This window comes from Macaca thibetana, chromosome 19 (genome assembly GCF_024542745.1).
Source record: "Macaca thibetana thibetana isolate TM-01 chromosome 19, ASM2454274v1, whole genome shotgun sequence".
Lineage (NCBI taxonomy): Eukaryota > Metazoa > Chordata > Mammalia > Primates > Cercopithecidae > Macaca > Macaca thibetana.
The window spans coordinates 38307234-38334888 of record NC_065596.1 but is presented as its reverse complement, the minus strand read 5'-3'; the positions used below and the strand labels follow the sequence as shown (position 1 = coordinate 38334888).

General features: G+C 54.0%; 1 protein-coding gene and 1 pseudogene across 1 annotated transcript; both read right to left on the bottom strand.

Annotated features, from left to right (window-relative positions):
- Nucleotides 1-901: 901 nt before the first annotated feature.
- On the bottom strand, nucleotides 902-26775 carry ZSCAN1 (zinc finger and SCAN domain containing 1). The gene is made up of 6 exons (XM_050768704.1): nucleotides 26605-26775; nucleotides 24815-24853; nucleotides 22818-23290; nucleotides 20481-20575; nucleotides 3756-3894; nucleotides 902-2948 (listed from the first exon to the last, which is right to left on the bottom strand). The coding sequence occupies exons 3-6, from the start codon at nucleotides 23185-23187 to the stop codon at nucleotides 2326-2328; spliced, it is 1227 nt and encodes a 408-aa protein (XP_050624661.1). The 5' UTR covers nucleotides 23188-23290; nucleotides 24815-24853; nucleotides 26605-26775; the 3' UTR covers nucleotides 902-2325.
- On the bottom strand, nucleotides 9888-12149 carry LOC126941827 (mitochondrial proton/calcium exchanger protein-like; annotated as a pseudogene).
- Nucleotides 26776-27655: the final 880 nt, after the last annotated feature.

Below are 27655 nucleotides of genomic sequence, written 5' to 3'. Positions count from 1 at the left end.
TGTGGCAGTGGAGACTGTTCTAGGCACAGGAGGAGGCCAAGGTGAGAGGCAGTGTGTGGAGTTAGGCAGAGACACAGTGAGTTAAGGACACCAGCCTCCACCATCCCAGTGCTGGGAGCTGTGGAGGCAGCAGGGCCACAAAAGACACGATGGAGCTGCCCTGCTGGGGTTTGTCTTTTCAGTGTCTGCATTTTAGAGGGACCCTGTTGGCTGCAGGATGGGGATGGGGCAGAGGGAACAGGCTGGAGGCAGAGTTTGCTTAGAGGCAGCTGCAGGCATTCAAGAAATGGGGAGAGAGCCTGGGGCTGATGGTGCAGAGGAGAAAAGAGAACTGAGAGGGGTTGGGAGGTGGGTTCCCAGGGCAATCAAAAATCCTTCTGGGGCCTTGGAAGGTGGTGGTCCCTCTGAGGAGAGTGGGAACCCCAGAGGGGAGGCAGTTTGCATGTTTTTTGTTGTTTTTGCACAAGGGAAGATGAGTTATTTGGACAAACTCAATTGGAGGACTGAGGGACACGAGATGGATGTCTGTGGGGCCAGCCCAGGTAGACTTGAGCCTGACTGATGCCCTGTGTTCAATGGCACCCACTTTCTTGTGCAATTCTGGCACCAACAAACAGCTGTGATTGTGCCTCCAGCAGGTGGAGACCGAGATGGAAACTGCATGGAATGAGCCCCTGGCTCCCAACAAGTGGGGGCACTCGGGAGAGCTATCTCTACATATCCCATTGTGCGAGATGATCGATCTGCCCCTGAGAGAAGGCTCAGGGGGGCTTCCGAGAGTAATGGGCTGACTGCAGGGCCAAGACCCCACCCTCCATCCTGAGCTCGGTAGAAGAAGCTCCTCCTTTGCAGGATGAGAGAGAAGGCCCCAGGAGGGGAGCTGGAGCCCATCAGCAATTAAGGCATAGGATAGAGCCAGGAGCCCCCAGTGGGGACTGCAGGGAAAAGCTGGGGATGCCAGAGGGAGCCGGGGAAGCAAAGTCCAGAGGCCCGGTTGGGGGCGCTCCAGAAGGCAAGCGTGAGAAGGCAAGCGCGAGAAGGCAAGCACGGCAGCGAGGATGAAGTGAAGGCAGCGGCAAGTGAAGGCAGCGGCGGGTCCGCGGGACCTGCACAGCCTGTGAGGGCCGTCGGGGACAGAGGCCGAGAGTGGGGGCAGATTGGTTGAGAATCAGCAGCAGGCGGATGTGACGTGGGTAGGTCCAAAGGCTTTTGAGTTAGAAGGCGACTTGGAAAAATGTCTGCCTGTGCAGATTCACAGTCAGCCCAACACTGTGTTTCAAAGTGAAGTTGGGAGGAGAAAAAGAAAAAGACAAAAACTTTTAAGGCTTGAAAGAGGACAAGTGTCCAGCAACAATGAGTTGGGGATGGGCAAGACGCTGAATCTGAGGCTGGCTCCCTGCTGTGACCTCACCGCCTGCCCACCTCTGCTCCAGTCTAGCAGGAGAGGCGGCCCCACTCTTTGGAGACCATCTGGTTCTTCCTGGCAGACCAGAATGCCAGATTTTTATGGTTTAAACAAATGTTGGCATCCATCTCAAAAAAAAACTCCTTCTGTAAGTCAAACAAAATATAGGCAGGTCAGTTTTGGTCAGGCCTAAAGACTGTGCCTGAAATCCTTAGAGACAGGAAGCAGATTCTGGTTGTCAGGGCAGGCGGAACGGCGAAGGCGTGCTGAGGCCTGTGGGCTCTCTTTCTGGGCGAGATGAAAATGTCTTTGGAGCTAAAGAGTGCTGGTAGTTGCACAGTGTTGTGAATGTGTTTAATGCCACTGAACTGTGCATTTTTAATGACTGAAATGGTAAATTTTATGTTTCCCAAAAAAGGAAAAAAAACAAAACCCTGTTTATCTGTTAGGTTCCAAGGGGGCTGAGCTGCAGGAGGGCAGCCGGGGTCAGCTGTACCCTTCTCTGGAGTTGGAGCTGCCCAGGCCGGCTCCCGCCCTCATGGCCTCAGGGATATCCACAGTGAAATGAAAACCCAGCGGCAGAGTCTGCCCCTGAGTCAGGTGCTCACAGGGAGACCTGGACAAGGCTTCTGAAAGACGAGACGCGAATGAAACTCCTCTTCAAGCCACTTGCAAAACACAGTGTGCAGGACTGACCAGGTTTTGCTGTGGAACTGCTGCTTCTTGGCTGAGATCCTGGGAAGCCATGCTCGGCTCTGGAGCAGGTGTCCAGGATCTTCTGAGAAGCAGCCTGTGTCCTTCAAGAGGAGTCCCATGGTGGCCAGGGGTTGGTGGGGCTGGGGGATGTCCCCCATCTTCTGGTGCCCATCGGTGCCCCCCGGGGACTCAGGGCCGGGTGGCCAAGGCCCGAGGCTGGCCATTCACATGTGGCCGTGGGCCGTGTGGAGTTTCTGATGGTCGATGAGGTGGACCATCCAGGGGAAGGCCTTCCCGCAGACGCTACACTGGAAGGGTCTCTTGGGGCTGCGAGGGGCCACTGAGCCTTGGGCTCCATCCCTGGGTGGGGCGGACTCCCGGGGGCCCTTGCTCCGGGGGACTTTCTTCCTGGGTGGCTCCAACAGGTGGATCTTGCCGTGCTCAGCAAGGACAGAGCTGTGCAGGAAGACCCTGCCACACTCGGGGCACGGAAAGGGCCCTTCCTCGCGATGGGTCTTCTGGTGCTCGATGAAGTGGGTGACCCAGGTGAAGACCATCCCGCAGTCGGCACACTGGAAGGGCCGCCCACCTCGGGGCCCACGCAGCGTTGCTGAGACTGCTGCAGCAGCCTCTTGGGTGCTACCTTTGGTGTGCTTGAGGGATGGCTGGTGGCGGACGCTCTGGTCAGTGTTCCTGTTTCTCCTTCGGGGACTGATTCTCTGAGCACTCGGACCCTTGAGGCTTGAGATCACAGCCCCTTCTGCACGCAGGTCTGAGGAGGGCCCTGCGAGAAGATCCTCAGGCTCGTCCCAGATACATGGCTTCAGAGACAGGCGGGCCCGGGACCCTGTGGAGGGCGAGGGAGACAGGTCACCTGTAGTGAGTGGATGGCTTTGGCATCTCCCTGTGCCCCCCAGGGGCGTGGAGGACCCCAATGACTGAACCAAGTCTGGGCCCTTCTTCTGCTCAATATGCCCCCTGTGCCCTCTGTTCTGTCCTTTAAGATACAAGGGCACATGTGGCTGGGCGCAGTGGCTTACGCCTATAATCCCAGCACTTTGGCAGGCCGAGGAGCGTGGATCATGAGGTGACGAGTTCAAGACCAGCCTGCCCAACATGGTGAAACCCCATCTCTACTAAAATACAAAAATTAGCCAGGTGTGGCGGTGGGCACCTGTAATCCCAGCTACTCAGGAGGCTGAGGCAGGAGAATCGCTTGAATCCGGGAGGCAGAGGTTGCAGTGAGCCGAGATTGCACTACTGCACTCCAGCCTGGGCAACAGAGCAAGACTCCATCTCCAAAAAAAAAAAAAAAAGAAGGGCATGTGTTTTGGGAGCAGATCCCACAGCACTGGCCCCTTGTTCCTACCTGGCTGGCCTTCTGGGTAACCCTGTGCTCCAACACTGTCAGACTGTCTGCCTTGGCTGCTGTTCAGGTGGGGAGGCTGAGGCCCTTCTCGTGGGCTGAACGATGTATGTGGCAGTTCTAGGGGCCCCTGATCTCAGTCCCCACAGGAGGTGTGCATGGTTTCTGGGGGAAGTGTGGAGTTTACCACCGAAGCCCCCAACTCCACCCATTAACAAAGTCTGTGACTTTGGGTTGAGGTGCCAAACTCCATTTCCAACCCTTAATCCACGCAGGAGCCAGACTCACCCAGCAAGCCAGGGGCATGGGGCGCCTCGGCCTCCGCCCTGGTGTGCAGACTCTGCAGGAGCTGGGTGGGCTCCAGCCACTCACTTTCCTCAGGGAGTGCCGGGGCTGCTGCCGCTGCATCCAGAATCAGCTCAGACGCCTGGAATGGCAAGCACAGGACTGTTCGGCAGCTGCCCCTCAGGAGCCGTCCTCCCCACCACCACGGAACAACAAAGGAACGGGCGTCATCCCCAAAGGCTGTCTCCCAGGGCGGTATGTGGTGGCGTGCCTGTTGTTCCCGTGCTTTGGGATGCTGATGCCGGAGGATTGCTTGAGTCCAGGAGTTTGGGACCAGCCTGGGCAACATAGCAAGACTCTGCTTATACAAAAAAATAAGTAACCACTCCCAAGGAGCTCTTACCAGGACCTGAGACATAATTCGAGGGGCCCCTGTACAAAATGGAAATGCAAGTCCCCTTGTTCAAAAATAGTTGATCATTTCAGGACGGTGACAACAGAGCATAAGATGGAGCCAGGGGACCCGTGCCACGGCTCAGGTCACTGTTACCCGCTGGGGCTCCTAACTCCCATCCCCCAAGGCTGCACTGTCCTTGCCCACAAGCCCAGAGAAGGTGGGCGACTGCACAGACTTCACATCCCACCTGCGACCTATGACCTCTGAGGCACTTAACCCTGTCCCGCCCAAAGCGGGGATCACCACTTCCTGGGAGGAGACTGAGCTGTAGTTGAAGAGCAAGAATTGAAAACAGAGGGGCTTGGCTTGGTGTCCAGGCTCCAGCTCTGCTCGCTCTGTGACCCTGGCTGAGGAGCTTTAGCTCTCTGGGTTTCCAATGAGGATGTAGGTTCTATGTGCCCAGAGCCTGGTACCATCAAGGGCTCGGCAAACTGCAACAGGGTCGTGTCAAAGGAAAACACAGTGACACTTATCAATGCAAATCAAGTTGTTGGAGGAGGTATGTCGAGTCAAACAAAGCATGAGAAGAGAGACCAGGAGTCAAGCACGCACTGATAAGGTCTTGAGTGGGTCTTCGTTTTCTGCTGCCCCAACCCTGACTGGATGCACAGGGATCTCAGGAAGCTGTCCAAGATTCCCAACAGCTGGGCAGAACCGGAGTGGAGGGATTGCTGGGCTAGAGACAGAGGAGGGAGGGAGAGAGGGAGCTGGTGGCAGGAAGGGAGTTAAGGCACAAGAGTCTTCCTGCTCTCACATTGGGAGTATGTGGATGGTGTGTTTGGCTGGGCTGTTGATTTTTATTTATTATCAAATGCTAGTTTTGATTGTAAAACATGTTGAATTCTGAAATCGTCACCAGAGGAGCCATCATCTGCAAGAGTAAAGGCGGGACTCCCTTTTACGCCTCTTTCCGGTACCTGGCTGCTGGGGGCCACTGTGGACAGTCAGCCTACTCCCTACTTCACCCACCTTGGTGTCTGTGACTAATCAAGGGCAGCAGAGGGGCTGCGTGGAGAGAAGAGTGGGTGGCCTGTGTGTGTGTGTGTGGAGACGGGCATGCTTAGTTCCCCTGACTCTCGGGAGGCATCTGAGGAGCTATCAGCACACTTGGGTCGGGCACAGAAACCAAGACATTCCTGGGGCCCTATCTGTACCTTCAATGCAAACACATCCCCATAGCCCCAGTGAGCCACTGGCCACAGATCTGGGCTCTTATCCTTCCAGAGATGGACCCAGGTTTATTGTCTCAGGGATGACAGGTGGGGAGATTGGACAGGGGAGGGAGACGCAGTTACACCCTGGGAAAGTCCTAATGCAAACCAAGCAACCGAGAAAAAGAAAACAAGAATGAGGGTCCAGGCATGGTGGCTCACGCCTGTAATTCCAGCACTTTGGGAAGCAGAAGCGGGCGGATCAAGAGGTCAGGATATCGAGACCATCTTGGCCAACATGGTGAAACCCATCTCTACTAAAAATACAAAAATTAGCTGAGTGTGGTGATGCGCACCTGTAGTTCCAGCTACTTGGGAGGCTGAGGCAGGAGAATCACTTGAACCCAGGAGGCAGAGGTTGGAGTGAGCTGAGATCGCACCACTGCACTCCAGCCTGGTGACAGAGCAAGACTCCGTCTCAAACAAAACAAAAACGAGAATAAAGGAGAAATGTGAATGCCTGGCAACTTACTGTTTTTGAGGAATTATCTTAATGGCTCTATTTTATTTATTTATCTAGAGACAGGGTCTCGCTCTGTCACCCAGGCTGGAGTGCAGTGGCGCGATGTCTGTCAGCTCACTGCAACCTCCACTCCCTGGGTTTAAGCGATTCTTGTGCCTCAGCCTCCCGAGTAGCGGGGACCATGGGCACGTGCCACCACACCCAGCTAATTTTTGTATTTTTTGGTAGAGATGAGGCTTCACCATGTTGGCCAGCCTGCTCTTGAACTCCTGACCTCTAGTGATCCACCCACCTCAGCCTCCCAAAGTGCTGGGATTACAGGCGTGAACCACCGCACCCGGCCAGGAATTATCTTAATGGCTTTAGTTGGGGCAATGTTGCTGGGTTATTTTGGAAAAAAAAGAAAGGAAAGAGTGGAGCAACATCACCAAGACGGTGGAGTAGGAGATACCAACCTTCATTTCCCCCTCCCACTACCCACACACAAATCAACTACAGACAGATATTCACAAGCCAGAATAGCCCAGAACGCTCAAGGACCCATTGAAGATCTGCAGCAACACAGTGGAGTAAAACGAAAAAACCCGAGAACGTCCACATGAAAAAGTTCACTGGTGAGATAATGCATACCTGAGATACCAGGAGAACACTGTGAACAAAGAAGAAAAGCAGAGGCCACGAGTGTCAGCTACACGGTGGGAACCACCAGGGACCCCAGCAGTTTGCTCCACAGAGGACACTGGCATCACTTACCACTGACAGAGGTTCCAACAGTCATTCCCGCCAGGGCCTCAGGGTGCTACACCCATGTGATCTAAGGGACCTTAGAGTGCTACCCCCAAAGGGCTTCAGGCAGCTACTCTTACAGGCTTCTGGCAGCTCCCCACATGAGGTGATGGCGTTTCAGTCAACAACAGACCACACACACCACCGTGGTCCCATAAAATTATGACGACTGTCTTCCACCACCATTTGAAGTCCAACTCCATAGCATACACTGCTTCCTTACCCTGAGTGTGCACCAGCAGCCCCCTGCCTACAACTCCTCCAGGACCAGCAAAGACCTGAATGAGTACCGCAAGCAATACAGAGGAAATCACAGAGGGATCCAAGATCTGCAGGATAATGGTACAGTGTTACAAGCAAAAAGATCTGATGGTGTGTCTTGACTTAGGCTGGTTGCAGACTGCACAGTTAAAACAGTTACTGGAAGATCAAGGGGATTTGTATTTGTGCTTTTGGAAAATGCTAGTGCTGTTAAGGCCTTGGAATGGAAAGAACAGAAGCTGGATGGCAAATTGATAGGACCACCCCCCACCCCTGCCACATAGAGCCAAAGCTTGAAAAGGGAAAGAACCCCCTGAAAGGTTTTTGTGGGTGGATTGAGCCCAGCTACTTCTGAAGAACTAACTAAAGAATATTTTGGAGGTTTTGGAGAGATTGAAATTTTAAAGGCCAGGCGCAGTGGCTCACACCTAGAATCCCACCACTTTGGGAGGCCAAGGCCGAGACTGGAGAATTGCTTGACACCAGGAGTTCAAGACCAGTGTAGGCAACATAGCTAAGTCCCATCTCTACAAAATTGGGAAATTACCAGGCACTGTGGCTCAAGCCTGTAATTCTAGCTGAGATGGGAGGATCACTTGAGCCTGGGCAGTCAAGGCTGTAGTGAGCTGTAACTGCACCACTACACCCCAGTCTGGGGAGATCCCATCTCAAAAAAAGGAAAAAAGGGCTGGCCTCAGTGGCTCATGCCATGATCCTGGCACTTTGGGAGGCCAAGGCAGGTGGATCACTTGAAGTCAGGAATTCGAGACCAGCCTGGCCAACGTAGTGAAACCCCGTCTCTACTAAAAGTACAAAAATTAGCCAGGTATGGTGGTGTTCGTCTGTGGGGCAGGAAAATTGTTTGAACCCAGGAGGTGGAGGTTGCAGTGAGCCGAGATCATGCCACTGCACTCCAGCCTGGGCGACAGAGCAAGACTCCATCTCAGAAAAAAAAAAAAGAAAAAGAAAAAGACAAAGAAAGAAAGTAACATGGTCTCACTCCATTGTCCAGCCTGGCCTCCAATTCCTGGGCTTGGGTTATCCTCTGGCCTTGGCCACCTCAAGCACTGGGATTACAGATGAAAACTCGGCTCAAACCACAGCATTTACACTTACCTACGTGCCCCAGGGCAGTTAGTATACTCATTAAGAAACACTTGCAGGGTTAAAGCTATAAAATGCCTATTCATCAATTTTTTTGAGAATTCATAAATATTAAGGATCTAAAACAAACTTCTTTCTCAAGTAATTGAAATCTGAAAGCCTTTGGAAGCCAACTATCCCTGCACAAAGGTTTACAATTGAGAAATATCTCCTGTTCCTATTTTGTCAAGTTTCTTTACTGGCTGAACAAAAAGAAGCTTTGAGTAATGGAGAAGGCATCGTCTGAGCGCAGCTGCTTTCCTGGCTGCCTGTGCTGTTCCTATGTCTTCCAAATCCTATGCTTGGAGGCCCCTGGAGGGACATTTTTGCCAGGAACCAACCTGACCTTAAAAAGATGAGTGTGAAACAGCCGGCTGGGCAGGAGGGTGGAGGTGGCCACAGGACACTGTCTGCCCATGCCCTGGCCAGCCCGACCATGCTGCCGAGTGCCGAGTGCCGAGTGCAGAGAGGCCGCCCTACCCAGAGGGCACAGGGCAAACCCTAAGCACTGCAGGTATTGTCATTGAAGCCCCAGGGGATGCCCTGTGCTGCATCTTCGTGCTTCAGTGACCAGCTTGCTTGTTAAAGGAGCCCAGGGGCCTGAGCCTGCAACACCACAGGGGTAAGAAAGGCATGCTGCTATGGGTGCACTGGACTCAAACCTCGCATTAGAAGCTACAAAGAACCCCAAATGCGCTTCAGAGCCCCACCAACCCCTGAGCCAGGCTCATCCCTGACACAGCAAATCCACTGCAGCCCCTGTGGTGCACAGCCCAAGCACCACCCAAGGGAGTCTCATGGCCAGGGCTACGTCCGAGTCACGATGGCTCTTGGGGCAGGCACACCGGCGTGGGAAAACTCTGTGCCAATCGACTGCTTAAAGAATTGGGGGAAAATAGAAAGTCAAGAAAGAGCTCTGATACACAAGGGAAACCGCATGTGAGAAGCGGCACTCCCAGCAGGGAGACATCACTCTCCAGAGGCCACAGAGATGGCAGATACCTCTGTCTCCACAGTGACCCAGATCCAACTTGAAAGCGTTCAGGAAGACAGGTCTACTGATGCTGAAATCTAGAAATCAAGGTCCACAGGTGAATGGAGGCATCTTTAGCCCTGAGGAGACCAGGCTGTGTCTCCTGACACCTCTGAGGGTGGGCACAGCAGCCAGCTCTGTGTGGGCAGAGCCCACATGGTCCTTATTCCCCTCCCTGGGGACAGGGCAGCACAGTCAGATGCTGAGACGTGAGGCTACACACAGGGGGGCGCCTTCCTGCCTTGGCCTGGCCCGGCCGCCTCTAGAGCCAGGAGGCCGTAGCAGCCATACCACAGTGGATCCAGACACGATTCTGTGGAGGGGTTCTGGGATTCCAGACAGATTCAATCTCCATGGAATGATGAAAATGAAAGTTTACTTGATTATGGAAGTCTCTGACTTATTCCAGCCAAAGTATCAGATGAGCCACTAAGAATCACCACAAAGCAATCGCTCTCATGGCCCTCGCCAGGGCGGCGGCACAGCAAGAGGACAGGTGCCCGGGCCGGTGGCTCTAGCTCTTCACCTCTGCGACTTCCTTCTCCACCTTCTCCTTGGCCTTCTCCTTCTCCACCTTCTCCACCTTCTCTTTTTCCAGTGTTGCTACAATCTCGGCTGGTGCAGACGTGAACATCTTCTTTGTCCACCAGCTCAATCACCTTGACAAGGTGGTTGAAGTTGACCTTGCCATCCTTATTTCCTTTTCTCTTCTTTCTTTTTTTTTTTCTTTTCTTTCTTTCTTTCTTTTTTTTTTTTTTGAGACGTTGTCTTGCTCTGTTACCCAGGCTGGAGTGCAGTGGTGTGATCTCAGCTCACTGAAAGCTCCACCTCCCGGGTTCACACCATTCTCCTGCCTCAGCCTCCCGAGTAGCTGGGAGTACAGGCGCCCACCAGCACGCCTGGTTAATTTTTTGTATTTTCAGTAGAGATGGGGTTTCACCGTGTTAGGATGGTCTCCATCTCCTGACCTCGTGATGCACCCGCCTCGGCCTCCCAAATTGCTGGGATTACAGGCATGAGCCACCATGCCTGGCTGCCATCCTTATTTTCATCCAGTGCTGTGGCCAGGCTGGTGAGCTTGCTTTCGGGAATGTGCTTGACTTGCTTCAAGGCATTGATGAGCTAGGCAACACTGATGACATTCTCCCCCGTGGGCATGCCCTTGGCTGGGGCCAACTTGCTGGCCTGCTGGTCCATCTCCAGCTGCGAGATCAAGCCGTTGATCTGCCCGTCATCTGCTGCACCCTTTTTGTCAGTCTCTTGCTGGCTTTAGATTCTTCCACGTATTTTTCTTCGCCAGTCTTTGAAAGTTCCTTCTTGACCTCCTTCAAGTCCTCGCTGTAGTCCTGCATGTCCTCCTTCAGCTGCTCCAGCTCCTCCTTCTCCTTGGTGAGTGACTTCTGTTCCTGCAGCTTAGAGCAGGCATCCCTGAGGATGTTGATTTCCTCCTTAGTGATCTCTTCCTCCTTCAAGCCCTCCAGCATGGGGGCAGTGTCCTTCAGGATCTCTGACTGCAGGACTGTGTCAGGCACTTACGGCTGTGGCTGGACCCCTGGCCTTTGGGGAGCGGCTTCCACATGTTTGGGCTCAACATCCTTCGCCGCTCGGAGTGCTTCTGCAGCTTCCTCTCACGGTGCTCCTGCTGGATGGCCACCTCCTCCTGCAGTGTGGCCTCCAGCTTGGCCTTGTTGTCCACCTGCTCGCCCTCCACCTCGGCCACTTTCACCTGCGCTTCCTTTGCCACAATCTCTGGGAGGGTCTGCAGTGTGGACTTGAGCTGGTCGGCTGGTGAGAGGGTGTCCGGGAGGTACATGGTCAGGGACAGGATGAGCAGCGATCTTGGGATCTCCTGATGCAGGTACAGGTCCAGCCACTGCTTCAGCTGACCCCTCAGCTGGTTTTCTGTGACGCCCAGGGCCCACATGCCTCGTGCCTGACATGCCACCTGCAGCTCCTTGACGTTCAGGCTGTCGACCCCTTCCTCAGCAATCAGCTTGTCCTCTGCCTTTATGGAGTGCAGCCGCATGGTGAGCTGGAAGCGCAGGAAGCTGTAGCTCGAGCAGCTTGCAAAGGGCCACCAGCTGCGGCTGTATCAGGTTGTCCAGGGTCAGCTCATTCTCAAATAATTTGGAAAAACGCATGATTTTCTCATTGCTGGGGCTCTCCCCTGTCTCCCGGATCTTCTGGAAAAACAAAAAACAAAAACAATTCTTTGGTGGCGCTGCCCTTGGCTGCCTTGTTCTTCAAGGCCATCTCAATGGTGTCCTGGAGGAACTTGGCCAGCTCCAGCTTGACCCAAAGCTCCTTCTTCAGCCTCTCCTCGATGAACTGAGTCTCAGATGTGGATGGCAACATATTGGGGAAGAGTTTTACAGCAACAGGCAGCAGAAACTCCACAAACAGCACCACTGCTAACACGCACCAGGTGGAAGAGATTGGCGCAGATCAGGAGCAACTGCCTGCCTGCCCGCGGGTCAGGGTGTGACCCTTGAGGATGCGCCGGAGCATGCGTGCTGCCATCTTGGTGTCGATCTTAGCAGGCGGAAGCCATGGTAGTAGTGCCTCAGCTCGCCCAGCACCTTCTGCCCCCAGGATCACCACCACCTCTGCGGGGGCGCTGTACACCAGGCCGCCTTCCCCCACCTTCTTGTTCTTGTCCTTCAAGGACTTGAGGGACTTCACTACTATTGAGTCATCGCCAACAGGGCGCGAAGAGTGCCATCCGTACACAGGAAGGCACCGAGGCCCCGGGACCACAAAACCCACAGAGGTGGGGGTCCATGGCGCTCTCCACGCCGTGCGAAGGCACTCGGGCCTCAGAGCGCAACAGCTGAGGTGATCGCCTCTGAAGGACGGATACACAGGATGGATGCGAGTACAGCAGCCAAATGGAACTTTCAGGCAGCTCCTCAACCCTAGGATGTTGGCACAGCTGAGATGAGCTGGATCCTCCGGACTACCCCGCGGGGCGGTGACCTGAGGCGGCGGCGGCGGGAGGCGGGCGGGCCCCGGCCCGGCAGCTCCTCAGTAAGATGGACGCCATGCCTGCGCTGGCTCCTCCTCCTCCTCCGCGGCGGCCGCGACTCTTCGCCCTCTCGGCGGCACCTCAGGCACGGCCGGCGCGAACGGTTGACGGCGGCGGTTGGCCTCCGACGGGAGGCGCACAGCTCCGATGTTTTTGTGTTTTTAAAAAAGGTATAATCCTTCTTCCGCTTCTTTCAAACAAAGCTTTTGTTTCTGCTGCCTCCAGAGCATAACCTTTATGTGGGATAATGATGTATCATTTCTTTTAAAATGACACAGTGTTTTTGTTTTTGAGACGGAGTTTCGCTCTTGTTACTCAGGCTGGAGTACAATGGCGCGATCTCGGCTCACTGCAGCCTCTGCCTCCTGGGTTCAAGCGATTCTCCTGCCTCAGCCTCCCGAGTAGCTGGGATTACAGGCGTGCACCACCATGACCAGCTATTTTTTGTATTTTTAGTAGAGACAAGGTTTCACCATATTGGTCAGAATGGTCTTGAATGCCTCACCTCCTGTGATCCGCCCAACTCAGCCTCCCAAAGTGATGGGATTACAAGCATGAGCCATCGCGCCTGGCTTGTTTATGTTTTAATATGTTGTTATAAGAGAAAGTTTTTCAGGCCAGGCACAGTGGCTCACACCTGTAATTCCAGCACTTTGGGTGGCTGAGGAAGGAGGCCAGGAGTTTGAAGCCAGCCTGGGCAACATAGTGAAATCCCATCTACACAAAAACTAAAAAAAAATATTAAATATATAAAAATTAGCCGGTGTGGTAATGTGTGCCTATGTTCCCAGCTACTCAGAAGACTCAGATGGGAAGATCGCTTGAGCCCAGGAGGTTGAGGTTGCAGTGAGCCCTGATCATGCCACTGCACTCCAACCTGGGTGGCAGAATGAGATTCTGTCTCAGAAAGAAAAAAAATGTAAAGCGAAAACTTACAGTTAGATAAATTATATTGAAGAAGAAAATATATTTGTCAGTTTAGTAGCCTCAGTGCGCCATGTTTATACAGTCCACAGCATAATAACTTCCCAGGCCTTCACATTCACTCACCACTCAGACTCACCCAGAGCAACTTCCAGTCTCACAAGCTCCCTTCCTGGCAAGTGCTTTATACAAGTGTACTATTTGTCTTCTATTTTGTATTTTTACTGTATCTTTTCTATGTTTAAATACACAACATTGTGTTACCGTCACCACAGTATTCAGTGCAGGTCGGTAGCCTAGGAGCCATGGGCTGTGCCGTCTAGGTATGTGAGTGCCCTCTGCGATGTATGCATGGTGACGAAACTGCCTAAGGAAGCAGTTCTCAAAAGGCGTCCTGATGCTTCGGCGGTTGTACATGCTCAGCGATCGCCAGTTGTGCCCACTCCACAGTGCCTTCTGGCGAGCCGGGCTGCCCCACGCAGAGCGGCTCCACCTCTGCCTCATCTGTACTCCCACTCTCCAATACCCGGCGGCTTCAAAAGCAGAGGTGCCTCAGGCAGTGTTAGCTTCCTGGCAGCGGGAATGCCTGGGCTGGCGCGCACCAGCACCATCAATGCCCCTTCCCAGAGCTGCTGTCGCTCCACGCAGGTGCCAGGCCTCAGCCCTAAGGCCCCTCCCTCCACAAGTGCCGCTCACTCAGGGATGCTGGGGCACCCTGCTGCGGCTGAGCCAGCCCCACAGCCAAACCCAGCGCCAACAAGGATCCTCTCAGCAGCCTTCCCCACCTACGACCACCCAAAAAGAGAGTCCTTTGAGTTGCTGTGTAGTGAGGGGATGGCCTCTGAGCGCAGCTGTGGTTTCTACGTGGAGTCTGGGATGGGAGAGGGAGTCAGATAGCACATCTGCCTGCAGAAGCTGAGGAAACCCGTGGCCGACAACTGTAGTCTACCCAGGTTAGATGCCTCCGTTAGATGCAGAAGAGAGACCACAGGCCCACGAAACTTTGTTTTGGTGCAGGAGAGGGGTTCTCATGATGATCTTTAAATTTATTTTAGGGCCAGGCCCGGTGGCTCGCGCCTGTAATACCAGCACTTTTGGAGGCCGAGGCAGGCAGATCATGAGGTCAGGAGATCCAGACCATCCTGGCTAACGTGGTGAAACCCTGTCTCTACTAAAAATACAAAAAAATTAGCTGGGCGTGGTGGTGGGCACCTGTAGTCCCAGCTACTCGGGAGGCTGAGGCAGGAGAATGACGTGAACCCGAGAGGCAGAGCTTGCAGTGTCCCAAGATCAGGCCACTACAATCCAGCGTGGGCAGCAGAGCCAGACTCCGTCTCAAAAAAAAGAAAAGAAATTGATTTTAAAGTTAAATGGAAAAAACGAACATAAAGACTACTCCAGCCTGGAATATATTGATCTTTATACCAGTGTGGTCATAAAATATATAATTAAAAAAATTTTTTTCTTGAGACAGAGCCACCCTGAAGAGCCCGTGTCCCAGCAGCGGGGTCACGCTGGCAAGTGTTGGGTGGCTTGTGCAGCTGCCCCACAGCAGGGAGGCTCTCTGGGGCCGCAGAGATCTGCCGGGAATGACAATAGAGTGACTAGTCTAAGGACACTGAGGTTACCAACACCGGGTACCCAGGGTTCCTCCCAACTGCCTGATGCCAACACATCTTCATACTTAGGGACTCAGGCTGGCTTGCCTCAGGCTGGTGTCAGACGCAGGAACACAGTAGGTGGCCCCAGCAGCAATGCTCACCTCTGACCCTGACTTCCCCCAGGTGGCGTAGGCGGTGCAGTCTCAGCCTCCCTTGGGTGCCCTCTGGAACCTCTGACACCATCCCTGTCCCCCTAAATGAGCCCTTCTCTGCTCTATACTCTTTAGAAGGTGACCATATAGTATCTGAAAAATGGGTATGCCTCACATTCACTGTAGCTTGGCCTATATTTCCCATAGTCATCATCTCCATTGCTGTATTGGGCATTTTTTTTCTTTTTTGTTTTTGAGACAGGGTCTTGCTCTGTCGCCCAGGTTGGAGTGCAACAGCGCGATCTCGGCTCACTGCAGCCTCCACCTCCCAGGTTCCAGTGATTTTCCTGCCTCAGCCTCCTGGGTAGCTGAGATCAAAGGTATGAGCCACCATGCCTGGCTAATTTTTGTATTTTTACTAGAGATGGGGTTTGGGCATGTTGCCAGGCTGGTCTCGAACTCCTGACCTCAGGTGGTCCGCCTGCCTCGGCATCCCAAAGTTCTGGGAATACAGGCGTGAGGCCCCACGCCTGGCTGGGCATAGATATTCTGACACAATAAACAATAAATTAAAATTTGGCCAGGCCTGGTGGCTAATACCTGTAATCTCAATACTTCAGGAAGCTGAGGTGGGCAAATCACTTGAGCTCAGAAGTTTGAGCTCAGTCTGGGCAACATAGAGAGACCTCGTCTCTAAAAAATATGAAAAATGTAAACAGGCATGGTGGCATGTCCCTATAGTCCCAGCTACTTGGGAGGCTGAGGTGGAAGGATCACTTGAGCCTGGGAGGTCGAGGCTGCAGTGAGCCATGATTGGGCCACTGCACTTCAGCCTGGGCGACAGAGTCAGATCGTGTCTCAAAATAATAACGATGACAAATAAAAATTAAAGTAAGTCTTTGCCACTTAAAAATTAGCCAGATATGATGGGACTTCATGAACTCCCCGGTAAAGTAGTTCATATTGTAAAAAATAAAGTAAGGCTGGGTGCGGTGGCTCACGCCTGTAATCCCAGCACTTTGGGAGGCCGAGGCAGGCGGATCACAAGGTCAGGAGTTCAAGACCACCCTGGCCAACATGGTGAAACCCTCTTCTCTACTAAAAATACAAAAATTAGCTGGGCATGGTGGCATGTGCCTGTAATCCCAGCTCTTCGGGAGGCTGAGGCAGGAGAATTGCTTGAACCAGGACCTGAGAGGCGGAGGCTGCAGTGAGCCGAGGTCGGACCACTGCACTCCAACCTGGGCCACAAAGCAAGACTCCATCTCAAAAAAAAAAAAAAAGTAAAGTAGAGGTGCAGACTTTCCTCTGCATCTAATTAGGAATAAATAGTAACTTCTCTTAGGAAGCAAAATTTATTAAAAGACCTGTGCTAACATTCTTAAATATCTGCTAGCTGTAATAAAAAAATCAATGTACTTTATGTTCTTTTTTTTAAATTTTTTAATTTTTTTGAGACGGAGTCTGGCTCTGTCGCCCAGGCTGGAGTGCGGTGGCCGGATCTCAGCTCACTGCAAGCTCCGCCTCCCGGGTTTACGCCATTCTCCTGCCTCAGCCTCCCGAGTAGCTGGGACTACAGGCGCCGCCACCTCGCCCGGCTAGTTTTTTGTATTTTTTTTTTTTTTTTTTTTTTTTTTTTTTTTTGAGACGGAGTCTCGCTATGTCGCCCATGGTGGAGTGCAGTGGCTGGATCTCAGCTCACTGCAAGCTCCGCCTCCCGGGTTTTTACGCCATTCTCCTGCCTCAGCCTCCCGAGTAGCCGGGACTACAGGCGCCCACCACCTCGCCCGGCTAGTTTTTTGTATTTTTTAGTAGAGACGGGGTTTCACCGTGTTAGCCAGGATGGCCTCGATCTCCTGACCTCGTGATCCGCCCGCCTCGGCCTCCCAAAGTGCTGGGATTACAGGCTTGAGCCACCGCGCCCGGCTGTACTTTATGTTCTTAGCTCCCACAATTTAGCCTAAATATCTGCCCTGGCATGCTTATATTGGTCTAAGCAAGCATTAGGTTATAGCTTATTTCTCTTCCTTATTTGAAGGTGTTTTTACTTTTCTCAGCATTCCACAAGTTACTTCCTCCTTCCTTTGTTCTCCTCTGACTTTGCCTCTTTTAAAAAGTTCTTTTTTTTTTTTTTTTTTTTTAAGATGGAGTCTTGCTCTGTCACCCAGGCTGAGTAGAGTGGAGCGATCTCGGCTCACTGCAACCTCTGTCTCCCAGGTTCAAGCTATTCTCCTGCCTCAGCCTCTTGAGTGGCTGGTACTACAGGCGCCCGCCACCACACCGGGCTAATTTTTTGTATTTTTAGTAGAGATGGGGTTTTGTTGTGTTAGTCAGGATGGTCTCCATCTCCTGACCTTATGATCTGCCTACCTCGGCCTCCCAAAGTGCTTGGATTACAGGCAGGAGCCACCATGCCCAGCTGCTTCTTTTAAAAAGTTCTAAGTTACTAGCCAATTAGGACAAATACAGAATGTAAGGTCCCATTCCAGCCAATGGAAACTGGACACAGCAGTAGGGTGGACACATCAGGTTATAAATGACCCTGTCTCCTTTGTTCAGTGTACTCTCGTAGCAAAACTGCTGGTGACTGTACCCTTTCTGCAGAAAGTAAAAATGGCCTTGCTAAGGAAATTAAATTTATGTTCAAGTGCTATTTCTTTATGGCACCAGGGAACAAGCATTTCAAACAATATGGTCGCATGTAAGTTAAAACAGGGCCTTCATGGATTAAAACTCATTATCTATAAAAGCTAATTAAGGCCAGGCGCAGTGGCTCACGTCTGTAATCCCAGAACTTTGGGAGGCTGAGGCGGGTGGATCACTTGAGTCGAGGAGTTCGAGACCAGCTTGGGAAACACGGCAAAACCCCATCTCCACTAAAAATACAAAAATTATCTGGTGTGGTGGGGCACGCACCTGTAGTCCTAGCTACTCAGGAGGCTGAGGTGAGAGGATCACCTTAGTCTGGGAGTTTGAGGCCACAGTCAGCCACAATTGTACCATTGCACTCCAGCCTAGGCAACAGTGAGATACCCCCTCCCCAAAAAACAGAAAACATGGAGGAAACCAAAGATGCTGCAAGGCTGTGAGTGGATGGTACAGAGGGCGTGGGGGGCTTGGAGGGGAGGCCTGCAACCTCAGTCAAGGATGAAGGAAGCTGGGTGGCCCTGAGAGAGAGGTGGGGGTGTCCTGGGGCCGCCCAGGCTGTCAACGGTGTGCTGGAGGGATTGAGGTCCCGACACAGCCGGGGATTGGCAGTTATTGTTCAAGAGGACAAAGAAGAGAGACAAGGTTATCATTCAGAGAAGGAGAGAGAGGGGCCTGCGCTCTGAAGAAGAATGAGGACATGGCCCTGTCTGTTCAGTGCCAGAGGGAAGGGGAAGTGATTCGATTTTGTTGCTGCTCTGGTCTGAATGTTTGTGTCTCTATGAAGTTCATATATTGAAGCCCTAACCCCCAAATAGAGGGGATTAGGAGGTAGGGCCTTTGATAGAGAATCAGGTCATGAGGTTGAAGCCCTCACAACTGGGATTAGTGCCCTTTTAACAGAGCCCCAGAGAATTCCCTTGCCCTTTCCACCCTGTGAGGTTACCTGTGAATGAGGCAGCCGACCCTCAGCAGACACTGGATCTGCTGGCAGCTTGACCTGGGACTTCCCAGTCTCCAGAACTGTGAGAAATAAGCTTCTGTGGTTTGTTTGTTTTGTTTTGTTTTGTTTTCCCCAGATGGAGTCTCGCTCTGTTGCCCAGGCTGGAGTGCAGTGGTGCGATCTCGGCTCACTGCAACCTCCGCCCCCCCAGTTCAAGCAATTCTCGCCTTAGCCTCCTGAGTAGCTGGGATTACAGGTGTGCGCCACGACACCATGCTAATTTTTGTATTTTTAATACAGACGGGGTTTCACCATGTTGGCCAGGCTGGTCTCAAACTCCTGACTTCATCATCCTCCTGCCTTGGCCTCCCACAGTGCTGGGATTACAGCCATTAGCCACCATGCCCAGCACTTCTGTGGTTTATAAGCCATCCAGGCTAGTTTTTTTGTTTGTTTTGAGACTGAGTCTAGCTCTGTCATCCAGGCTGGAGTATAGTGGTGCAATCTTGGCTCACTGCAACCTCCACCTCCTAGGTTCAAGCGATTCTCCGGCCTCAGCCCCGAGTAGCTGGGATTACAGGTGTCCGCCACCATGCCTGGCTAATTTTTTTGTATTTTTAGTAGAGATGGGGTTTCACTGTGCTGGCCAGGCTGGTCTTGAACTCCTGAACTTGTGATCTGCCCGCCTCAGCCTCCCGAAGTGCTGGGATTAGAAGCGTGAGCCACTGCGCCTGGCTGTTTTTGTATTTTGAGTCAGGGTCTCACTCTGTCATCCAGGCTGGAGTGTGGAGACATGATCATCCCTTACTATAGCCTTGAACTCCTGGGCTCAAGTGATCCTCCTACCTCAGCCTCCAGAGTTGCTAAGACTAGAGGTGCATGCCCCTACACCTGGCTATGGTTTTTTTTTTTTTGACATGGGGTCTTGCTATGTTGCCCAGGCTGTTCTTGAACTCCTGAGATCAAGTGGTCCTCCCACCACAGCCTCCCGTGAGGCCTCACTCAAAGTGCTGGGATTACAGGGATGAGCCACCACACCCAGCCGTGTTTTGTTATAGCACCCAGAATGGACTAAGTCAGTGGGAGAGACACATGTGCAGTCTTTCAGCCTGTTACTCAGCTGCCTGAGAGTGGGCCCTGGGCTTAGAACATCTCCTTACCAAGAGATAAGGGGTCCCCGCAGTTTGTGCTAGGCGCAGTGCCTCATGTGGGGGTCTCTGTTTCCTAATGTGTGCCCCTTTGTTCTGCTCAGGCGTGTGCTTCACGTGGCATCTAGACAGCCCCACTGTTAGGTCAGGTCCCCTCTAGGAGGGACCTGCTGGCCTGGGCCTGACAGCCACATGGGCAGATGGTGCTCTGGCCCTGTTTCTGCTCTGTGAGCAAAACCTTGCTCTATCCATTGTTCCACCGTGCTGTGTTTCCCCTGGCAGCTCCAATACCAAGATCCAGGGGCAGAAAGTGTTGAAACTCACGGTAGCCCTGATCGTAGGAACACATGCTACTCACTTAGCGGTTCTTACTTTTGTTCTTTTGTGATTTACCCATTACCCCTGTATTTCACACATCTGCGTGGCTCCACCCCTGATTTTAATCTCTCCAGCCACACCAAGATCTGCTAGGCTCCCAACCCAGCTGGGCCCCTCCTGTTGCCTTGAGGCCTGTGCACCAGCAGGTCTAGCTGCCGGGGAGCCCTCAGCGTTTCCTTCTGGCCCCGCCCAGAATCCTGGGTTCACTGAGAGAAGGTGATCAGGGGCAGCAGGACTTTCTCAACACCCAGCATCTGGTGCTGGTGACACAGGAGGCTGGGTCCTAACTGCGCGGCTTGGAAAGGACGGGAGGGGCTGGGGTGAGGCCCAGAGGCACACGGCATACACACACCTGTACTCACTGCCCTTGCCCAGCACTGAGCCCCAGGAAGCCTGGGGAATCTGTGGGGCAGGCGGGGAGTTTGGAGGTTGGGCTTTTTGGGAGCATTGGGGACAACCTCACACAGTCCTTGGATGGGGTTTCCTTGAGTCCGTCCCAGGAGCAGCACGCACACCCTGGGGTGCAGGAGCATGGAGCAGGGGGCCCTCGGGCTCACCTGGGATGGTTCTCTCTGGGACCTTGGACTCTTCCCATCTTCCTCCTCACCGAAACTCCAGTCCTGGTGTTCGACCGAGTCCAGAGATACCAGAACTGTGCGGGAGAAAGGGATCGTGAGAGGGGTCTGTTCTTCCCGGAGCCCCCAATTCTCCAGACCTTCTGGGGAGGGCAGACTTTCCCCAAACATTCCTGCAGCATCCCTGAGGCGCAGGCAAGAGCGATGGCTGTCATTCTGTCCCTCCATGTGGCTGCTGGGTAGGAACCTGTGGTGACACCGAGGGCTGCTGAGGACAAGTACCCTCTTCACTCACACTCCACACCCCTGTGTGCCTCCAGAAGCCCACGAGGACACGCACTGCAGCACTGACCAACTAGGGAGGCCCGGACACCGTGAGCCCGCTGCTCCCCAAGACCCCCGGGGCTGCTGTGCACAGACAGGACAACTGCTGAAGAAGGGTTCAGGACACCATTTACAGAAGGGTCAAGATGTGGGAACCAGGCCAGGCGAGGTGGCTCACACCTGTAATCCCAGCACTTTGGGAGGCTGAGGCAGGAGGATTGCTTGAGACCAAGAGTTTGAGAGCAGCCTGGGCAACACAGCGAGACCCCTCCCTCTATTTTTTAATTAAAAAAAAGAAAAATTCAAGACCATGGCCACCTCTGGGGTGTCAGGCAGAGTGAGGGACAACAGGACTAGGAGACGTGCACGGGGTTTCAGCCGACTCCACTGGTTGGTTCTTTTTTTTTTGAGACAGAGTCTCGCTCTGTCGCCCAGGCTGCAGTGCAGTGGCATGATCTTGGCTCACTGCAATCTCTGCCTCCTGGGTTTAAGCGATTCTCCTGCCTCAGCTTCCTGAGTAGCTGGGATATAATGTAGGTATGTGCCACCACGCTCGGCTAATTTTTGTATTTTTAGTAGAGACGGAGTTTCACCATGTCAGCCAGGCTAGTCTCAAACTCCTGCTTTGTGATCCACCCGCCTTGGCCTCCCAAAGTGCTGAGATTACAGAGGTGAGCCACCACGCCTGGCCATGGGTATTTCTTTTAAAACAACTGCAAGTCAGCCTTTCTGGAGGTTGGGCTTTGATAGGGCTGGGTGGTATGTGCAGGGCTGTTCATTATACTTTCTCTACTGTTTCGTAGGCTCAAAATATGGAATGTAAAAAGCAGACCACTGCTATGGAAGACAAATAGAGCCCTTTGCTCAAAAACGATGAAGAATTTCGAGAGTGACCATGGAACATTAAACCTAGCAAGGGTGGCTCTGGGCTGGGATGGCTGTGAGGTCCACAGAGCATCAGAAGCCAGTGGTCTTGGGCCCTCTGCCCCAGGAGCAGAAAGTTCAAAGGGCCAATTCATCTGGCTTCTGCCTTGCAGTTTACAGGGCTACCCTTGTGCCTCTGGAAAGCTCACGGGCTGCCCTGAGGCAGTAAGGGGACCCTGGAACCTGTGTTCGCAAACTGATAATCACTGTTAGCCTGTAGGAAAGCTGTAGTCCGAGGGTGCAAAGGGAGGGCCTGTTCCTCTCCCTTGCTCCAGCCCTCTTTTCTCTGAGCTCTGATCCGACCCTTGTCACTCCCAGCCTTTGCTCCTGCAGTGTGGCTGCCTGGCATACCTTCCTTGCTGGGGCCCTGCTGAGGAAGCCTTCCCGAGGCCACAGTGCTATGACTGCTCTCACCATTCGTGGCTGCCTCTTTTGGCCTCCCAGTGTCCAATCCCTGCACTTCTGTCACTAGGAAAGAAAGAGCCTCAGTCATGGGACTGGGCCCTGGGTGGATGGAATCTCCACGTGGGGTCACAGGGGCAAAGATGCGGGAGGACAAAGCCCTCTCAGGGGAGAGGGGAGCTAAGAGAGGAGACAGGGAGGAAGCCCAGTTCCAACCCCACATTTCCCAGCTCCCAGAGTCGGGATGCAGACCTAAGCGTCTCCCCACCATCAGCCAGCGATGGGGCCTGCGCCCTGTGAAGGCTTAAGGATCTCTAGGATTCCTAAGTGTTGCAGGAGGCGCTGCATGTGGCTGGGAGGAAGTGGCCGGGCAGCCTCCTTCCCAGAGAGCAGCCGGTGAGGAGCAGCGGACACAAAGCCACAGGACAGATGGACGCATGGGAAATGGAGGCATCTTTAATCACTGAGTGAGAAACCCGAGGCAGATGAGGCGTGCAGCACATTTATATGTAAAAATAATTAAAAACACAGCCGCAGGGCAGGAGAGGTTTGCTGGTCGGGAGGGACCGGGCAGGGGTGGGAGCGATGCGGGCGGGCAGGAGGGCAGTTCGGTCCTCGGAGACGTCAGGCCCCCTGCCCGTCCCAGGGCTCGGAGCCTGCGCCTCTCACCTTCCTGCTGGCACATCTGTGTCAGGTCCTCCACCAGGCTGGCGGCCTCCCTGCAGCTTCGGGGGCCCTGTGACTGCACCCAGGTCCGCATCTTGCTGGGCAGCGCGCCCAGGAACTGCTCCAGCACCAGCAGCTCCAGCATCTGCTCCTTGGAGCGCGCCTCGGGCCTCAGCCACTGGCGGCACAGCGTCCAGAGCTGACCCAGCGCGAGGTGAGGCCCGCCCGCCACGTGGTACTGGAACTGCCGGAAGCGCAGACGCTGGGCTTCGGTGTCTCTGGGGCTTGCTGGCCCAGGGTCCGCGTCCTGCTCACTCAGGGTTGGTGTCTGGGGGCGTCTGGGGGAGGCAGGGGCTTTGGGCCGTGGGAGCATTTCTCTGGCCACAGGGCCTGTCTGAGGGGTGTGTGTGGACTGGATCCCGAGTGGCTCCGGACACAGCCAGTGTGGCAGGCGGGCAGAGTCAGCAATCAGGGGCCTGCAGAGAGGGGCAGGGACAGAAGGGCCACATCAGATGGTGGCCCTCCATACTCAGGATGCCCCTCGGCTCCCTGCTTCCTTGTCCTGATCTCCAGCACCCCAAGGAACTAACCTGACCTCTTCCCACCTCCTGACCTAATCTTCCACATGCCTCTCACGGGCTACTCTGCACTGAGTTCAAGCCACTGGCTGCCCCAGGACCTTTGCACCTGCCATCCCACCCCAGCTCCTCCCCCTTCCCCCCAGCTCCTCCCCTCGCAGATGTCCCAGCCATCATCCTCATGGCGCCCTCTTCACAACCCCCATGACTTTCTGAACATATCTTTTCCCCTTACTTAGTTTAGCGTCTATCTCCCTCTCATTTAGTCACTCAACACACATCGACTGAGCTGCGGGAACAAGAATGCCTGCCCTGTGGTGTGGCCAGCACTGCCCAGCGTAGTTCCTTCAGGGATGTAAACATTCTCTACCCATGCAGCCACCTACAGGTGGCTGGGAGCACCTGAAATAGGAACTGAATTTTAAATTTAAATTCCATTTAAATGGAAGCAGCCAGGTAGGCTACATAATAATGGATGACAGCACCAGCAGCAGCAGCTCTGCCCATGGTGTTATCTTTGCTGTCTTCCTGCCTTTCCTACCTAGTCCAAGTTGGGAGAGGAGACCAGGAAGAGGGCAGGGGAGACTGGAGACTCAAAAGAGAGGGAAAGTGGGAAGGGCAATTAAAAAATAACCTTTTGTGGCCGGGTGCGGTGGCTCACACCTGTAATTCCAGCACTTTCGGAGGCCGGGGTGGGTGGATCACCTGAGGTCAGCAGTTTGAGACCAGCCTGACCAACATGGCGAAACCGCGTGTACTAAAAATACAAAAATTAGCCAGTGTGGTGGCGCACACCTCTAATCCCAGCTACCGGGGAGGCTGAGGCAGGAGAATCGCTTGAACCCAGGAGGCGGAGATTGCAGTGAGCTGAGACTGTGCCACTGCACTCCAGCCTAAGTGACAGAGTAAGACTCTGTCTCAAAAAAAAAAAGAAGTTACCTTTTGTACATTTTCCAAGCCCATTATGGTAAACATATAACTGAAGAAAACATTAAAAGTTGTGAAAATAAAAATAAGCAGGGAGGTTTTGGTTGTTTGTCTTTAACTATTGTACTCTGGACTGATCTGCTGGTGAGAATATAAATTGTCACGACCTTTCTGGAAAGCACTGTGGCCACTTATGTATCAAGAACACTTGGTAGATTGCGTGCAAGATGTGAGATTCAGGCACCAAGATTCACTACAAAAGTGCCCAACAGTTGAATGTGGTGGGATCAACTACCTTCCCCATCATGTGACGGGAGTATTCAACTGTGTCCAGTACACAACACCATGACATGACCATGGGGAGTAGACACATGATGTACAGATGACATGAGGCATAGGGAACGTGGGATGCAGGATGATGCATGAGTGTCATAGAAAGGGAGTGCTGGGAAGAGGCCCACGGGAGGGCAGCCAAGTGCTTTGTGCTCTTCATACTTCTCTGAATCTCCAAATGGTGTCAGGATCCCATGTGACCTTCATCAACATGGAAAAACAAAAACAAAACAAGAAATCTTTAGGAAGGATTTTTAACCGTATGGGAAATGCTTATGACAAATGAAAAGGAGGAGTTCCATGGGATTTTTCCCTCTTCATCTTCTGCTGCATTTTTCATACACTCTGCAGTTCTTGTGCATCTGGTTTTACAATCCAGGAGAAAGGAGAGGTGCAGGGTGGCAGAAAAGGCAACTCATGGGGACTGTGCCCGGCCAGCCATCTTCGAGTCAGCGTACCCAGCCACCCATACCCTGATTGGGAAACTACCAGCTTGGTCTTCCCTGCCAAGGCCACAGGCAAAAATGCTGTCTTATGTTGTATTTACGCTCTTATATATATAGTTTTGAGTAAGAAAAAAGGGCCCATTTGGAAGCTCCACAGGTTCAAGAAGTCCCTTTGCCCTGGGGCCTCAGACCTTACATTCTCTCAGGTGCTCATGGCAGCTCACACTGGAGACTGCAGGGAGGGGGGCTGTAGCCCCTCAGCATCCTCCAGGGTCTTGGGCTGGGGTCTGTGGGAGGAGAGGCTAAGTTTATCCCGGATGAGGGTAAAGAGGAGGTCTTAGCAGAAGGCACCAGAGGTCCATGGGTGTGTCTGGGGTCTATATGGGGGCTGACGGAAAACCTGGGCCAATGTGGGGGTGCCTGAGCTGATGAGAGTCCAGGACTGATGGGGGGGCCACTTCTGGAAGATGAAGAGGGCCTGGGATGATGTGGAGGGGCCTGAGGTCTACATGGCTGGTGAGGAGGATCTGGGCCCCCCATGGGCAATGCTGTGGTGACCCTGGGGTCCTAGAGGTGTACTTTGGTGGGAGTCTGGGATTAATGCTGGAGATGTGTGTGTGTGAGAGAGTGTCACTTGGAGGGTTCAGTGCCTGTGGAAGGGTCAGGTTCACTTGACATGAGCACTGAGATCTGCAGCCCAAGCCCCAAATTCTATTGTGGGGATGGGCGGGAGGGCTTTGCCGCTGATGGCGGATGCTTAGTGACATAGTAGACGTGTTCGCTGCGACAGTCAGTGAATGGCTCTGGCTCTGAGAAGGGGGCTTAGAGTAGGGAGGGCGTTGGGAGCTTAGGATGCCACCCGGGGGAGCTCCATAATAAATGGGCTGGGGAAGTGTGCACTGGGAACACGGGGGAGGGGCAGCGACGACGGCTGGTCGGGTGGGGGATGGGTCGTGGCGGCTCCTCAGGAGGGAGATGGGCCCGGGCGGGGGAGCTTGTAGGGAGGGAGACGGGTCGGGAGCTGCTGTTCCAGTGGGGGATGGGCCCGGGGGGCTGGTAGGGAGGGAGATGGGTCCGGGGGCAGCTGTTCAGGAGGGAGATAGGTCACGGGATGCCGATCATGTGGTGGAAGGGAGAACTTGGACGCGGCCGAGCGGTGTCTGGGCGGACAAAGGGGGTACGTAGAGGGGCTTCGGCCTCAAACTGACAGGCGGATGCCAACGGGGGTTGGGATCCCTGAGGAAGGGGCGGCCCTAGCCCCCAAGTCCCCCGCGCCGCGTGGCCTCTAGCGTTACCCTCCCCTCCCCTACGGAGACCTCAGGACTCCGGACGGGCTCTGGAACCCCGGCCCGGTCCGCCCCCGCCCGGGCCCGCCTCCCCCGACGCGCGCCCCTGGCCCGCAATCCCGAGCCAGCTCCCGCCGACACGGCGCCGCGCCCCTCCCGGGTGGGCGTCCCGATGGACGCTCTGGCGGGCGGAGGGACGGATGGGCCGCGGCGGACTCACCGCGCGCGGGCTTCGCTCGGGCCTGGGCCGCTCAGTCATGGCGACCCCTGGGCTGGCGAGCGGGCCCCACGCCGCGGGCGGACCCCATCCCGGCACCCCGCGCGCCGCGGGCGGCCGCCATTGGTCCGCTGGAGCGCGCCGAGCGTCGGCGACATGTCACGCGCCGCGGGACTCCCGGGCAGGGGCGGGGCTGTGACGCATGAGGCGGCCGGGGCCAGTCAGAAGCCGCCTGGAATGAGCGCCCCGCCCCCGCCGTGCCCTCCAGTAACCTCCGCCCGCGGTTACGGTCGTCTTGGCAACGGGTAGCGCAGCGTAGGGGGCACTGCTGGGGGATGTGGAGAAGGGGGAGGCTGCGGGGATGCCCATGTACGATGCGGCCGCTGGGCAAAACGAGGACGTTCCAGACACACAACCGTTTTTTACAGTGTCCAAGAGTAGTATGTGAAAACATTGTTTTTAATATAAATATGTTTGGTACGATTATGTCCCAGACTAGGATCGCCAGACTTAGTAAATAAAAATACAGGACGTCGGCCGGGCGCGGTGGCTCACGCCTGTAATCCCAGCACTTTGGAAGGCGGAGGCAGGCGGATCACGAGGTCAGGAATTCGAGACCAGCCTGACCAATATGGTGAAACCCCGTCTCTATTAAAAATACAAAAATTAGCTGGGCGTGGTGGCGCATGCCTATAATCCCAGCTACTCAGGAGGCTGAGGCAGGAGAATCACTTGAACCGGGGAGAAGGAGGTTGCAGTGAGCCGAGATCACTCCATTGCACTCCAGTTTTCCAGCCTGGGTGACAGAGAGAGACTCCGTCTCAAATAAAAAAAGAAAAGAAAAAGAAAGCTCAGTTATATGTAAACTGAAGAAAAACAAGTAGGCCGGGTGCGGTGGCTCACGCCTGTAATCCCAGACTTGGGAGGCCGAGGCAGGCGAATCACCTGAGGCCGGGTGTTTGAGACCGGCCTGGCCAACATGGTGAAACCCCGTCTCGATTAAAAATACAAAAATTAGCCAGGAATGGTGGCGCGTGCCTGCAATCCCAGCTAC